Source organism: Felis catus, chromosome A2 (genome assembly GCF_018350175.1).
Source record: "Felis catus isolate Fca126 chromosome A2, F.catus_Fca126_mat1.0, whole genome shotgun sequence".
Classification (NCBI taxonomy): domain Eukaryota; kingdom Metazoa; phylum Chordata; class Mammalia; order Carnivora; family Felidae; genus Felis; species Felis catus.
In genome coordinates, this window is record NC_058369.1 from 109,516,841 (window position 1) to 109,532,866 (window position 16,026).

The 16,026-nt window shown below is 41.8% G+C and overlaps 2 protein-coding genes across 5 annotated transcripts in view; one reads left to right on the forward strand and one right to left on the reverse strand.

Moving 5' to 3' along the window:
* The window catches only part of ANKMY2 (ankyrin repeat and MYND domain containing 2), a 39,995-nt gene extending 30,985 nt beyond the window's left edge, over positions 1-9,010 (reverse strand). Inside the window, exons 1-2 of one of the 3 annotated variants that reach the window (XM_011280417.4) lie at positions 8,651-9,010; positions 3,097-3,161 (exon numbers count right to left, since the gene is read on the reverse strand). In XM_011280417.4, the coding sequence (XP_011278719.1) occupies positions 3,097-3,161; positions 8,651-8,717 (132 nt within the window). In that variant the 5' untranslated portion in view covers positions 8,718-9,010. Of the gene's footprint in view, positions 1-3,096; positions 3,162-7,318; positions 8,622-8,650 lie in introns of those variants that run through there. The other 2 variants (XM_045052447.1, XM_045052446.1) reach the window with 2 other exon arrangements.
* Positions 9,011-9,202: 192 nt separating this feature from the next.
* Positions 9,203-16,026, forward strand: part of BZW2 (basic leucine zipper and W2 domains 2) — a 63,428-nt gene continuing 56,604 nt past the window's right edge. The window contains exons 1-2 of one of the 2 annotated variants that reach the window (XM_045052445.1): positions 9,203-9,217; positions 9,406-9,443. The gene's annotated coding sequence lies outside the window, so the exon portion shown is untranslated. Of the gene's footprint in view, positions 9,218-9,294; positions 9,444-16,026 lie in introns of those variants that run through there. The other variant, XM_003982820.5, reaches the window with a different exon arrangement.

Consider the following 16,026-nt stretch of genomic DNA (forward strand, 5'->3'; position numbering starts at 1 on the left):
ACTTCTATATGAGATGAATATATTCATTTTTATTTTTCTATAAGGTTACTGTTATATGGGTTTTCATATATATTGGTTTCAACACAAAAACTTATGAAAATTTCCTTTATAACTGCAGTTATACTCTCTCTTACTTTCTTGGTACTTATATACATCATTTTCTGGCTCATACTTTCCAGACTCTGTCTAATATTTTGGTCTTACGCTGAGAACTTTGTTTTTTTTCTATTCTTTTTAAACAGCTTTATTGAGATATATAATTCACATACCATAAAATTCACCATTTAATACATATAATCAAATAGTTTTCAGTATATTTGCAGGGTTGTACAAGGATCACCACAATCAATTTTAGGATATTTTTATTTCCTCCACAAGGAACCACCTATCCATTATCAGGGACCCCCCCCCCCCACCCGCCCCACCACCTTCCTACCCAGCCTTAGGCAACCACTAATTTACTTTCTGTCCCTATGGATTTGCTTATTTTGGACAACTACAAATGGAATCATAATATTTAGTATTCTGCGACGGGCTTCTTTGACTTGGCAAATGTTTTCAAGGTTCATCCATGTTGTAGCATTTACCAGTCCTTCACTCCTTTTTATGAAGGACTGTTCCACTGTACAGATATACTACATTTTGTTTATCTGCTCATCAGCTGATGGACATTTGGGTTGTTTCTAACTTTGGCTATTAAGAATAATGCTGCTGGGGCGCCTGGGTGGCACAGTCGGTTAAGCGTCCGACTTCAGCCAGGTCACGATCTTGCGGTCCGTGAGTTCGAGCCCCGCGTCGGGCTCTGGGCTGATGGCTCAGAACCTGGCGCCTGTTTCAGATTCTGTGTCTCTCTCTCTCGGCCCCTCCCCCGTTCATGCTCTGTCTCTCTCTGTCCCAAAAATAAATAAAAAACATTGAAAAAAAAATTAAAAAAAAAAAAAAAGAATAATGCTATAAACGTTCATGAGCAAGTTTTTGTGTCGGCATATGCTTTATTTTTCTTAGGAAAATACACCTAGGATTGCTGGGCCATATGAAAACTCTATGTTTAATCAAGGGAGGAACGGTCAACCTGTTTTCTAGACTGGCTGTGCCATTTACCCACCAACAATCAATGAGGATTCCCATTTCTTCACAACCTCACCAATGCTTATCATTATTTATCTTTTTTATTATAGCCATCCCAGAAGGTGTCCCATGGTATCTCACTGCAGTTTTGATTTGCAGTTCCCTGGCAGCTCATACTGAGCATTTTTTCATGTGCACATTGGTCATTTGAGTATCTTTTAGAACAATATCTATTTAGATCCTTAGTCCAGTTTTTAATAGTGTTGTCTTTTTTACTGTTGAGTTGTAGGAGTTCATAATAGCTTCTAGTTACAATTCCCTTATCAGATAGGATTTGTAGAACCATTCTGTGGGATTATCTTCTCACTGTTTAATGGTATACCTTGAAGCACAAACCTTTTTATTTTAACTTTTTTCTTTTGTTGCTTGTGCCTGATGGCTTTTTAAAATGTTTATTTCTATTTTAATTCATTCATTCACTCCTTTTATTCTCTGAGCATACCCTAATCTTTTAAAACAATTTTTAGCTGAAAGCTCAGAATACCACACAAGTTGAAAGTACAATAAATGCTGCAAAATAATAATAATAATAATAATAATAATAATAGCAATGATGATAAATGTGACAAATGCAAATTTTCGCTGAATATCACTTTGCCACATACCACAGCTTTTGATAAATAGTAGCTTTTGATAAATGTTCTCAGTTTTAAATAGTAGACAATTCCTACTTCTATTTCTTCTTTTAACCAAGAACTACTGACAGTTAAAATTAATTTTTCAAGTTGCTTTATTATTCAGATATTTTTATTTGTAATGTCTGCATTAGGTAAACTTCTTTGAAATTAGCTAAAATTTCCTTTGTAAGATAGTGTAACACAGACTAATTTTTATCAATGTTCCAGGTAAAAGAAAATGTACTATTGTTTTTCCTATCTTAGTACACTGTCAATTAGTTATCCAAATTTTCTGTTCCCTGTATTACTTTTTTTCTACTTAATCTAGTGGTTTGTCAAAGTGTTTCGGCAGTTTTACAAATTGCTCCTTTGAATTCTATCTTTTTCTCTATGAATCTCAAAGTCATAGCTTTTAAGTGAACACCTAAGGCTAGTATGTTCTTGGTGGATTACTAATTTAACCTATGAGAGTCTTCATCTTTTTAAAAATTTTTAAAATTTTTTGCTTGAAACTTTAATTCGTCTGACATTAATTTTGCTACCTATGTCTGGGGAAAGGATCAATAAAACCCCTTCCCCTTCTGCACGAGCAAGTGATGTAAACTTTTCGGCACTAGAACCACACTGAATAATCAAGTAGCCACTAGCCACCCATGGCTAATGGCTGGTATCAGACAGCTCAGAACAGACATCGCCTTCATTGCAGAAAGTTATTTTGGAAAGCAACTATACTAGAAAGTTGAGGTTAGGTTCAGTTAACTTTCCCTACAAGTAGAATTGCTGTATCAAAAGTATGTACATTTAAAAATGGCACATATTCTAAAATGTTCTCCAGAATGTGATGCCAATTTATACCTAATCCATTAGTATGTAAAAAGTCCAATGTTTCCCACACTTTACAAGAAATAATATGATTTGGTTTCATTTGGACTTATTTGATTATTAATAAAATTAAACATGTTTTTACATGCTTATTTGTATTTTGTAAACTGCCTGCTTACACTTGGTTTAGAGATCAGTATAACTTAATCACAAATGCTGGATAAGAACTCCTACTACTGCATTTTATATATTATCCATTCTCATAGAAAATAAAACACTTTATTCAGCTTTTTAAATTTTACCTAACCTCGGGCGCCTGGGTGGCTCAGTTGGTTAAGCGTCTGACTTTGGTTCAAGTCATGATCTCCAGGTCTGTGAGTTCGAGTCTGGCATCGGGCTCTTTGCTGACAGCTCAGAGCCTGGAGCCTGCTTTGGATTCTGTGTCTCCCTCTCTCTTTGCACCTCCTCCACTCATACTTTGTTTCTCTCTCAAAAATAAATAAAACTTAAAAAAAAATTTAAATTTTACCTCATCCAAACAGTTGACACGGACATTCTTGCTGGCTAACAGTGTTCCTGCTTCTTGAACAGTACCTTTAAAAAAAGAAAAAAAGAAAAGACTGAAGAAGAAAATGTAAACTAAAGTTATTTATCATTATAACAGAAAAAATCTAGCACCACGGAAACAAATTTTAAAGGGTTATGTGTAAAACTAAAACTAGTCTGGTTAGATTGTTAAGAAACAAAGCATCAACACATAGTATTTTTCCCACAAAGTAATTACCCAGAACAGAGTTATAGTAACTAAAATAGCCCCATCTTGTTTTTACTTCCACTGACCTTAGAGTATATTAAATTGGCCATATTTTCTTTTTGGCAGTGATACAGTAACCACAAAGCATAAATAAAACTCTTAATACTGAAATCTTAAAGGGCATCTAGTCCAGCCCACCATCTAAAGCTTAAATTCCAGTCAATGTAATAATTGGAGTTCAAAATAGTCAGTATTTATATTCTCTGTCATCACTAGGCCCTGTGAATTGATGGCAACATACTTATAATAGAATTCTTGGTTTAGAAATGCTTAAGTAAACATATCTTTAAAGCCTGGTTCCATATAAAAGTGCTTTTTGGTTAATAATCAGGCTCTCATACTGAAAGTCCTCTAACTTAAACCTGAAGGTTAGTCCTTTGTACATTTGGAAATAAGCCATAATTGGGCCACAACTGTCAGGTTTTTCCAGTCTTCTGTAAGGCATACTGACAGAAGCAAGTAGTTGCAAGAGAGAATGTTGCTATTATCATCATTAATAACAGTCAGCCACTCGTTCTGCCAAAAAATTTCTGGTTTGACAGGGACGAGACAAATGAAATTGAATGTTCTCAGGAAGAAAGGTTGAGATAAGCCTCTCCTCCAGAAAGGACATAAAAGGAGAATCCCACAATGAGGAGTTATTTCTGTCTTTTAACTGAAAATTACAGTTCAAGAAGATGCTAAATTCTGCTAGTTTTCCAGAGTTAAATGTGGAATGCAGAATAAAGATCAGCCTGCTTCCTTCTCCCTGACCTGCTCTGCAGGCAGGTCATCTGGTTGTCTGACACCAACAGGGGACAGGCAGAGAAATGTCTCTTAGATCGACAGAGAAATAGCTCTGCTGGGGAAATGTGTCAGGCGAATGATCTACAAGTCTCTGGATTACAACAGCAGCTACCTCGTAAACAGTGCATTTTTCCCACCCTGGACTCCATCTGAGGACAGTTAGTACTACTGGATGAGGGGCTACAGAATGAATGAGGAAGGCCTTCAAGCATGTGAGCAAGTTCTACATGGGACATTAGCCATACCTGGGCTTCTCATCAGAGACTTTCTGTCACATCTTTAGAAAGGAATTAAACCAGAACAAAACTCCGGCACCCTAATTTCACTTAAGAAAGATGCTTCAATTGATTTCCATTAGCCAGTGAAAAATAATTGAAATTATTTTCCATCTGATCAGGAGATGTTTGCTCAGTAAATGGAGAGCACCATAGGGACTGTGAGCCTGTCAAAGCATGCTACATGTTAGGGGGAAATCTGGGGATTACGGCTCACATGAGAGAACAGGTCAATAATTGTATAAAATGCTTAGCCCAGTGGCCAACAATCTAAGTTATATCTGCCCCGTCAGTGAGAAATTTAAAATAAGTAAATAAAAGATGAGGTATATACACACATATCACTAAGTACCAGTTAGCCTTCTGAAATGCAAGGAATGGGATGAAAAATTTTTTTCAAACTGTTTGGGCTTCCAGATTTTGGAAAATAGATGAGCAAAATACCCCAAGAGGAAAACCTTGTGATGATTTCTAATTTGATCTTCCTTACTTAATAACATCAGCAGGAAAATATAGAAGGTCTGGAATATACTTTAAATATGCACCATTGATTGTTCTTTCATTATACTTCAATATCGTTGGTGAAATACACCTTATTGTCCAAGACTATTACATAACCCCTTTTATGCAAACAGTGAAAGAAAAAAAAAGTAGTAAATACATTCCTTTCTTGTTAAGTACCAAACAAGATAAGTGATTGAAGATCTTCTGGTTTATACCCTTAAAGGAAGATTTTATTTATTTTGAAATAGTGCTTCCTCAGTGCTTAACAAAAAAGATATCAGAACTTAGAAAAACGGGCCAATCTACACCTAATATAAGCCCATTAAATGTGCTTCTGTGATTTCAATTTTCTCTTCTTCAAAGTTGTAAAATGGATGCCATCGTTAACTGAAATATATAAATGGTATATACCAAACAGCTTCCCGGTTTTATCTGGAACTTCTTCTGGGTGTTCTAATAAATAGGTAACCTGTAAATGACCTACCAAGTGAATTCACTTTAAGAAGAAATTGTTCTAAAGGTGTCCAGAAGCAACACACAGTACTCTCTGGATTTTAAGTCTCACTTGCAGTCTGCTTAACTTCTAGAGGGCCTAAAAGGGATACTCAAAAATGTGCTGAGTTTATTTGAGATTGGCCAACATGGCAGGTCACACTTGGCTGAAAATTTATTGTCAGTTCCAAGTACTAGTGCTGACTAATCTAGTACTTCTCCAGGTTGAGAAATGTATCAAAGGGAAAACATAGACAAAAGCAAAAACCTTAAGAACGCTACCAACCCACTTAAAAAAAAAATGATTCTTATGAGTACAAACATAAACTTTGTTTATGAACTCTATTTAACTATAAACCAAAAGTTATTTCTCAAATTAAATGCACACAAAACTATGGAATCAGTAACATTTAAAACTAAAATTAATTGGGGCGCCTGGGTGGCGCAGTCGGTTAAGCGTCCGACTTCAGCCAGGTCACGATCTCGCGGTCCGTGAGTTCGAGCCCCGCGTCGGGCTCTGGGCTGATGGCTCAGAGCCTGGAGCCTGTTTCCTATTCTGTGTCTCCCTCTCTCTCTGCCCCTCCCCCGTTCATGCTCTGTCTCTCTCTGTCCCAAAAATAAATAAATGTTGAAAAAAAAATTTAAAAAAAAAAATAAAATAAAAAAAAAATAAAACTAAAATTAATTTAACTTGACAGATGATAATGTTTTGTTGAAATTAAATTGTCTCTAGAAGTGAATATGGTAAGGACTGCTGTGGTATTGGTATCATTTTTTGTTTGGTCTGTTTTCAACTCCAGCGTATTTCTAGGACTATGGGCCAAATGATCTCTCTGTTCTATCACTTATTTCCTGTGTGACACTGGGCAACTTATCCAACTTGTGGATTCATTTATCGTAATAACAGACAACACAAACAGCATTTTAAATGCTTTACAGACGCTAACTCGTTGCATTCTTCTAGCAATGTTGTGGGGTAGGTACCATGTAGAACCAGAAGCTCAGAAAAAGCAATGTGTCCAAGGCCACATCACCAGCAAATGATTGTGGTAGGATTCCTAGCTCATGACGCCTCGGTGGATCAGTCAGTTAAGCGTCGGACTTCGTTCGGCTCAGGTCATGATCTCACAGTTTGTGAGTTCAAGCCCCAGGTCTGGCTCTGTGCTGACAGCTCAGCGCCTGGAGCCTGCTTGGGATTCTGTGTCTCTGCCTCTCTCTCTGCCCCTCCCCAACTCACACACTCTGTGTGTGTGTGTGTGTGTGTGTGTGTGTGTGTGTGTGTGTGTCTCAAAAATAAACAAAAAATAATAACAGTTCCTAGCTCATCAAGATTAAATGGATCGATACTTGTAAAGTGCTAAGAATTACGCTAGCTCATACCAACATTCAATAAAGGCTGACTATAGTTGGTATTTTCTCATATGTCCCATTATTTTTCTTTGAGAGTACAGAGATGTCCCATGGACCTTCCCTTGATAAGAATGTGTCACAGACTAAGTCCATCTCAGTTATTCTCATGGGTTGGGCCAATGAAATTGGTGAACCACATTGTCTGTGAACCAATGCAACCTGATGCACCATTTGGGCCCAGAAACATCACAGCGCTAACCAGACTAAACTTAATTAATTCTCTTTCATACCACCTTTAAAATAAAAACTGGTGTACACCTAGGAATATGTTCCAAGGATTCCACCCCCGCCCCACCCCCCACCCCCCGCCCCTTCCAGAAACCCACCTTACAAAACTGTTCATTTGTTTACACTTTTGAAAAACTGATAGCTCTGACTGTTTAAAAGCAGAATGTGCATCCCTGGTGGATTTTGAGTGGATCCTGTTTCCTTTTGCCTACCAAAGTACCTGGCACACAGCTGGGGCTTACATGTTTGCTGACTGGAATCCCAGAGCCTCAGGAAAAACAGAAAGAGTGCAGTGTCAAAAAGGTCGGCCAGTACCATGCAGAAGAAACAATAAAAGCAGCAACTACACGACCCACAGTTCTAGGCAAAGAACTCTTGGCATGAGGAATGTAGATGTGACTGACTTGAAATTGTTGACATCAGATGAGGTGGGATCCGTTCATCAGCACCTGTTGGGTTCAAATTCGATTTTTCTTTTACATTTAGACTTGCCTTGTCAGCATGAAAAATAAATCTGCCATGGTCTCTGGGGGATCCAGATTTGACCCTGGCTGCTTAACAGAAACAAGACTGGACACTGGGAAGCCTTTATGCTGTCGTAAGTGGCCTCTCTGCCATTCCAGGTCAGATGTGGCTATCTCACTCTTGAGCTTCAATCAACCACATTAACTATGTCCGCAGTCCCATGCATCTCCATCCCGGAGCCGTGACCGTGCAGGAGAAGCCACGTAGTCACACTCTTGTCACCTGCCGGGTAACGGAACTCAGCAGGGAGCTCCTCTGGGGCGTCCACTCGGGGACTGAGGGCTTCAGGCTTGTCCCCGCGGCCTGCATCTCCCGCCCCAGCACCCGGAGCGGCGGAAGTGGGACAGGCGTTGGGGGAGTGGAAGGGAAAGCACAGAAGAACTCGCTGAGAAGATCCATGCTGTGCTAAGTGCGCCGACGGCCATGGACGCCTAGGCAACCTCTTCGCTTCCCTGCGGGTTCCTGCGGGGGCCGGGAGCTTCTGGAAGGAAGCCGGGGAGGCCAGGATGTAGAACCCTCAATGAAGCGATTTACCGACCTACTTCTGTGCCCTTATAAAGAACCCTTCTTAGGAGCTCCCTCCACCCCCCAGGCGGGGGCGGGGACAGCTAAAGGATCCAGATCTTTCGGCCTCCGGAAGTCGAAACGGCCCTTTAGACACCCTTCTAAGAACCTGAGGCCACTGTTGCCCGGACTGACGGTGGTCAAAATCACCTTGAGAGTTTTGAAGAATGTGCATCCAGGAACCCACACACCGAGGTCGCTCATTACAATGTGAGCTGGGGCCTGGAAACGTGTACGTTTTCAAAAGCTGATTTGGGAGACGGACCTCTGCAACCTCAGCTGGAGTCCCAGCAGTGCTTCCCGCTCCGCGCCTCTCCGCCCACGCAACCGGTCCGAGACCATCGAGAGAAACGCTATTGCCCGGTGCGAGGCAGCCAACCTCGCTGAAAAGCAGCGGAGGGTCAGTCCGGCCAGGGGCGCCTCCAGGGCTCCGCCACGCCCCCAGACCAGGCAGGCAGAGCCCGGTCGCAGCCCAGCACCCATACCTTTCCCGATGACTTCCAGCAGCTCCTTTTCCTCCTGGGTCAGCTCGCCTTTCGTTATATGAACCATTGCTCCCGCCAGCTTGAAGATGATTCTGTTTCTTTGAAAGTATTAAGAAGAAACGATATGTGTGCGCGCGTTAGGAACGCCAGCCGCACTGGGGCAGCTCGAAACCCAGGACCCCGAATAGCCAACCACGGAAGCGTTCGAATTCTCTCCTCCCTCCCACCGGCGGGCGAGCGGCGGGCGAGCAGCGGGCGAGCTCGGGCGAGCCGAGCGGTCGGTCGCCGCTAGCCCAGCGACAGTCACCGCCCCCTGCGCGTCATTGGCCGGGCCGGGAGGAGGAGCTACAGGAGGCAGCAGCGAGAGGCTCCCATTGGAGCAGCCGGGCCAGGAAAAACCCAACGGAGAAAATCAGAGGGGGAGATGAAACTCCTCTTCCACGTTTCCCACCCCCATACTGCCACCATGTTCACATATTTAGACATATGCAACATTTAAATTCTCTTTCAGATGATCTTTGTCCGGCCGCGGCTGCTCGGGGCGTACAGACCTCCCTGTCTGTCTCTGTAAGCCCCCACCATTTCCCCGGGAGGGGTGCAGCCCGGGCCGGGGGCGGGCTGGGAGGCGGGGCGGCGCGGGAGGCGGGGCTGCGCCGGGCTCCGTGGGTCGATGTCAATGTGTCTGTCCTTCACTCCTCCATTGTCTGCCGCCGCCACTGCCGCGGGTGCCACCGCCGCTGCCGGGATCGCCGCAGCCTGCAGCCTCGCGCGTCGCCGCTACCTCCTCGGACAGGTGAGAAGCAACCCGGGTGGGACACGGGAAGCCGGGAGGGCTGCGGGAACCGCGGGCGCCGCCCCGCGCGGGGGGCTTCCATCCGGGCCGGAGCTGGTGGGGAGGAAGCATGTGCCTGCTGGGGCGGCTTCCTGCCCCCCGGTGGGCAAGCCTGCCCTCCACCCGACTGCCATCGCATATATCGCATATCCGCACCCGGGACTGAAGACTCGCCGCTCGCCCCATTTGGCCGCCCCGGGAGACCCTGGGACAGGGAGCCGGCGGGGGCGGGCCACGCGGTGAGAAGCGGCGGGTGCTTACGGTCTCGTGCGTGGCACGGCCAGATGCGGCTCCCCGGAGGCCGGCGCTGGGGCTTTGGGCTAGGGGCGGGATGGCGAGGAGAGCTCCCCAGGACGCGCGAGGGGAACGCATCGTGAGAATAGTGTCTGAAGAAGATAGTTCTCTTCTGGCAAGCCTTAACACCCTCCCCCCCTACCCCCCCCCCCCCAACACACACACTACTTGTCATCTCCTCTGGCCTCTGTGGAAGCTGTGGAAGAAAACCGGATCTGATCGCCCTGTGGTGCCTGTTAAGGATGTTTGGAAGCAATTTACACTTAAACTAATACTTCGTTTATGAGAGACGGCCTGGGGGAAGGGGGGAAGGAAGGGCCTCTGCTCTGCCAGAGTTCCCAGTCTTTGTAACTCTGATCTTGAGATTTATGGAAATAGGGAGGGGAGGGGAAGGGGGCGGAGATTAAATTGGTGTTGCTGCCTATATATAGCCTTAGATTAGCCTCTTAATCCAACCTTCATTCAACTGTAATATGTTGCCTCGAGCTTTGAGCTACCACCGTAGGTAGCTAGGGGGTAAATAGAAGTGTGTACCACCTCCTGTGGCTCAGAAGCAAGACTTGCTTGCTAATTCGAAGTCAGTCATTCCTCCAGGGCGCGCATCCCTAACATATTTATGGCATCATTGAAAGCTTCTTTTAGAAATTAGTGTTTACGTGTCACTGTTGCTTCTCTGCGGACTAGTATTGATGTTTCTTCCTAGACCCATCTGCTTCAAAGAGAAATATTTGAATAATTATCTAGACCTTTTTTGTTAAGCATCCCTACTACCGCGCTTTCTCCCCACAGTGCCATATATGAAATGAAATTCATTTTCCTCTGGCCGTATGCCTTTGATCTTTTTCTTTTTCTTTTTTTATATTTTATTTTATTTTATTTTATCTTATTTTATTTATTTTGAAGCATTCACTAACACTTATGAAATCCTGGAAGATGTTCATCATTATTTCTTGCATTTAACAAAATCTTTTCTAAACTCCAGCTGTTTTCTTTTTAAGGCTTCATCTGTGCATGCTGGGGCAGATCTGAGCCCTAACATCTCACATGAAAATACTTTGAAATTATTCATCTCAGTGTATAACAAAGAAACTGTTGTTTGATGATGCTTTAATAATGATGTGGCTGTTCAAACAACAAGTAGTAAGGCTTTTGAGAGTGACCAATCTTTTGTAACACTTAAAATGCTGTTACTGCCACAGTTACAATTTATTTAGAACATAGTATCATGCAGAAGAAACCCACAAACCTAAGAAAATGGTCGCAGAGGAGCCTCCCCCAACTGGTGACAACATCTTACAGTGGATGTGTGTCCAGAATTGGGTACTTCATTACCAGTATTTCCATCTCTTATGCCAAATTGGGGCCATGGTTACTTGAAGGTCACACCTGTTTGTCTCCCTGAGGTTGTCAGTTCCTCAAGGATAACAACTTATTACCTATTTTCTTGGTGTTTTATGGCATCTGATTGGTATTTAGGCCTCTGAATACATGGCTTCAGTAAATTTAGAGTCAATGCCATTTAAAGACAAAAACTAACATCTACCAAGAAATACAGATAAATAATATGTTAAGTTCCTAGAAACAGATAATGTAATGGATAGTGTTCATTGGATTGATTACATTAATCATTTTGTACAGAATAAATATTTAATGTAGGAATAAGATTAGCTAATGAGCACACCTTAAACTAGATCTCGGAACTTTTTTTGTACTAAGAAAGTGTTCATGTCAAACAAGTTTCATTAATAGTAAAACAGTGACCACCCACTTAGGGAGTATTTACTTTGTTTCAGATATTCTAGCAGATGCTTTGTATAGGATTATCTTAACTATTGTTACAGTGACCCAGGAATTAGCCAGTATTATCTGTATTCGGCAGATGAGAGGACAGAAACTAGAAGAACTTAATTAATTTGCCCACGGCCCCACAGTTAGGGAGTGCCAGAGCCAGAACTGGAACCCAGATCTGTCTCCAGAACTTTTTTTCCTACTATTTTCTGCCTATGTGGCTGGCAGTAAGGGGAATGGGGAAATTATACATTCTTTCAACTAGCTAGTAGATAACAGATTCATGTAGTTCAGTATACCAAAGTAGAAGTCTCCTTCCTACCTCTTTTCCTAGTCCTTTCTTCATGACCTATAACCATTGGTATCTGTTTCTCTCATACCCTCACTGAAATATTTTATGTTTGTAACTTACATATATATTCCCACTTTTGACAGAAATTGGAGCATACAATAGACTGTTCCACACTGCATAATAAAGTTTGCATGATGCTTTGGTCTCTCTTCTGTTTCTTTCATCACCTTTTTAAAAATAATGTTTTCTAAAATGTCTGATATTTTGGGGTCTCCTCCTCTCTTTTCTGTTAGTGCCACCCTAGACCTCTCCTGGCCTGTCCACAGTGGATTGCTACGTAGCCTGCTTCTCTCTCGCCTCACTCCATCCAGCTGGTAGTTCGAGGCACCACCAGTTCAATAAACCTTGAGCACCATCATCCACCCAAGGATGAAACATATATTGTGTAAAAGGCCCAGTTGGTCCACTTAAAACGTGTCAATAGCTTTTCACTGGCCGTAGAACAGAGGCCCAGTTCTTGCTTGCTAGTTCCAACTTCTGGTCCCAGCCGGCATTTCCAGTCAGCCAGCCCCTCCCACACACTCAGAGGTCACCACACTGCTGGTTCCCTCACATGCCAGTAATTTCCACCCCTTTGTTCCTGCTTTTCTCTTCCTGGAATGCCCTCCCTTCCCTCACCGCTAAGTCTCTTGTCTCCTCCTCATATCTGCTGGACCGCTCAACTTTCGAAATACTACTTACATGTAAATTCTTCTCTCTGGCTTTCGTGATCACTTCATCCACTGAGGGCATCAGAGATGATAATAAACACATTTCTTCGTGCCCCTCAGCTAGGGGAATGAGTAAAATCTTTACACAGGAGTTGCTGGTACCATTATTGGCATTCTCGAATTCTCACCTATCTTCTTGTGAGCCCTAGTGCTCCCCCACCCCCCATCATCGCCACTTCATCTGGATCCCCATGAAAATACCTGAAGCAGGTACCTTTTTCATGACGTTGTATTATAGTTCTTATTAATCTGTTTGACCCCTTCTCCTTCTCAACTTTGAATTAACGAGGACTAATTTACCCTTGTTTCTCAAAATCCATAATCCAGTGTCTGGCACCTAGTATATGCTCAGTGCTTGCTGAATTGAGTTCAGTTGCATCTCTAAGTTATTTTAGGTGGATATGTTTACCTACTTGACTAATCCCTCCTGGCATCATGAGGTGATGTGGCACTGAACACACCTGCCATAACCAAGGGCAGAAGTTCTTTAAATGTTTGGGTGTTGAGCTTCTTGACATTCTGATTGATGAATGCTGTCAACCGAGAAAAAAAAATGTTGATATGCACGTGGTTACAGATTTTGCATACCATTCCTGGATTTTCCAATTAAAAGAACTATTGTGGTTGTATTTTTTTTAAAAATCCCTTATCTTTAGAGATAAGTACTGAATTATTTAAGGAGGGAATGTTATGACATCTGAGACTTGCTTCAGTGTAATTCTGTGACCATGGGGGACAGGGACTGAGAGTAAGAATATTAATGAGAAAACTGACTGGTTAACAATTGAAGCGGGTGATGTATGCAGTGACTTCATTATACTGTTCTGTCTACTTTGGGGTATGTTTGAAATTTTCCATAATGAAGTTTTTTAAAAGGAGAAGTTGGAAGTATTATAGTTTCTAAAAATTGTCGTTGTTGAACAAAACAGAAGACTAATATGAATGCAAATGTTCTTTCTCTATACTTGGAGTTCAGCTTATGCAGTTACTCGTTTCCATGTTCAAACAGTTACACCTTAGTTTGCAAAGGACCGTCTTGCAAACAATGCATTTCCATAAACTATTCACCTCACATTTTAACTTCTCCACAAAACTCAAAGGTAGGTGGCATTACTCAATGCTTGTGTCACAGGCTTATGAATATCGTACCGAAAGCTAATTTTCATCCTTTTTGGAAAATGACAAAGTAATTTGCAGATAAGTCTGAACGAGGGGTGCAGATACATTTAATTTAACCAAAAAAAGCAAGCTGTGAATGAAGCGGAGACACTGATTTCTTCTATGTCTCATAAACCGTTTCCGAAAAAGAAGGGTCAAACTGTTGTGAGTGGCATTGTTCGGAGAAGTGTACTCGTGTAAGCTTTTAAGGGCCACACTCAGAACGCGTGCCCGCAAGACTTCTACTCAGCATTTGCTTATTTTCATACTTACACTTCCCTGGATATTTGCAACTTTATAACTTGTGTTTCCTGACCTTTATGTTTCTTTTATTATGTTATGGACTTTTTAAATGTTGATGGTTCCCAAAGTCAACAAGGAAATTTGTTGTATCATTTTTAAAACGTCTTCCCAGACTTTGAAGATTTTAAAGAAGTTTTAATTAAGCTTCAAAGCCAAGTCTTCACACTAAGGGCAATGTAGCCAATCCAGTATCACTGCCAGATATTGTTGAAGCATACATTAGTATATCGTCAACGCATATTTATATGAACTGTATCACTGTGGAATTTAAACTTCTCGGTCGGTGCCTCTTATCATAGTAAAACAAAACTGCTCCACGAATGAAAAGTAGAAAGCTATTTCAGCCTCAGAAGGAAAAAGTTAGTATTTACTTTCCCAATTAATACATTTAGGGAAGAAAATTGGCAGTTTTGTCTCTTGTCACTTGTCAATTGTGGGATTGTGTTAAACCCAGAAGATAAAGCAGCCCTTTAAATTACATTGATCACCCTCTGAGCAGAAGAATCTCTTCCTGGTCTGTTGATTGTGGAGTAAAGCAGGCCCATTAAGTAGCCTCTTCTGATCTGATAGGAAATGATTATGGATGGTCTCTGGGAGACAGCCAAGCACAACCATAGCCCTGGGAATTGGAGAAAACCATGGCTCCAGCTTCCGGGATGAGATGTATTTTCCAAGGCAATCTTCCTTGCTTGCAGTTTCTTCATATATATATATATATATATATATATATATATATATATATATATATATACCAAACTTGCAGGGTGACTTTGATGATGCTCTGTACTGTAAAATGTTATAAAAAAGCAAGTTGTTATTTTTAGGGTCAATCCTGTCTATTTACAGTTGAGAAGAACACAATTACAGGCCTAGTTGAAGAAACATTTCAGTGTAAAATTGTATTGGCATTAGTTTTGCTATATGCTCATCTTCCTAGATTTGGGAAGATAAAAATTATTTTTAAAGAGATACTCAAAAAGTATGCCAATAATTATATCTCATTAATAAGAAAGATCTTGGTGTGCATCTGGTATGACCAATGAGTCATAGAGATTAAGACATGAGGGGTGACTGGGTGGCTCAGTTGGTCAAATGTCAGACTCTTGGTGTCAGCTCAGGTCATGATCTCACAGTTTGTGAGTTCAAGCCCTGCGTGTGTGTGTTTCTCTCTCTCTCTCTCTGTCTCTCTCTCTGTCTCTCAGTAAATAAATAAGCTTAAAAACAAAAAAGGAAGGAATAAGACATGATCTTTATCTTCAAGAGGCTTGTGCTGTCCTCCAGGAGATAGATCAGCCCCTGAACCAATAGGGACTGAATGATGAAATTATCCTAAAGCTCTCTTCTGCTTATGTCAGCTCATAGGTTTGCTTAGGTTCTGCTTATGTCAGCTCCTACCTTTGAGAGCCCTTTGTGGGTTCGAGTGGCTTCTCTGGTGGTGCCTGCCAATCTTCCAGCTCTACTTGGAACAATGTTGTTACTCCTCTACCCACCCACCGGCTTCCTGCTCCTAGAATGCCTTCCTCCACCCATTTCTGCATATCAAATTTTACTCAAATCCTTCTCAGCTCAAATGACCCCACCTCCCCACAGCCTTCTCCAATCCCCAACCAGAGCAGTACAGACACAAAGGTGAATTCCAGAATGGGTGGAGCTCAGTGGGAGGGCTAATTCCTGGAGAAAGTGAGATTTTGAACCAAGTCTGGAAGGGCTGATGAATTTGGCAAACCAGAAAATGGACAGCATTCCAGGGAGGACAACCCCCAAGAAAAACAATTACATAAAATATTATAACATCATAAATATTTATAAAATAAATATTGGCTGCAGTGTTTCAGCCAACTATACTGGAACTAGCAATGATTTCATTCAAAGGTATGTTTTCCTCAATATGTCTACTTTTTAAGATCATGAGAGTAGTAGATTATATTTTAAAGCACAC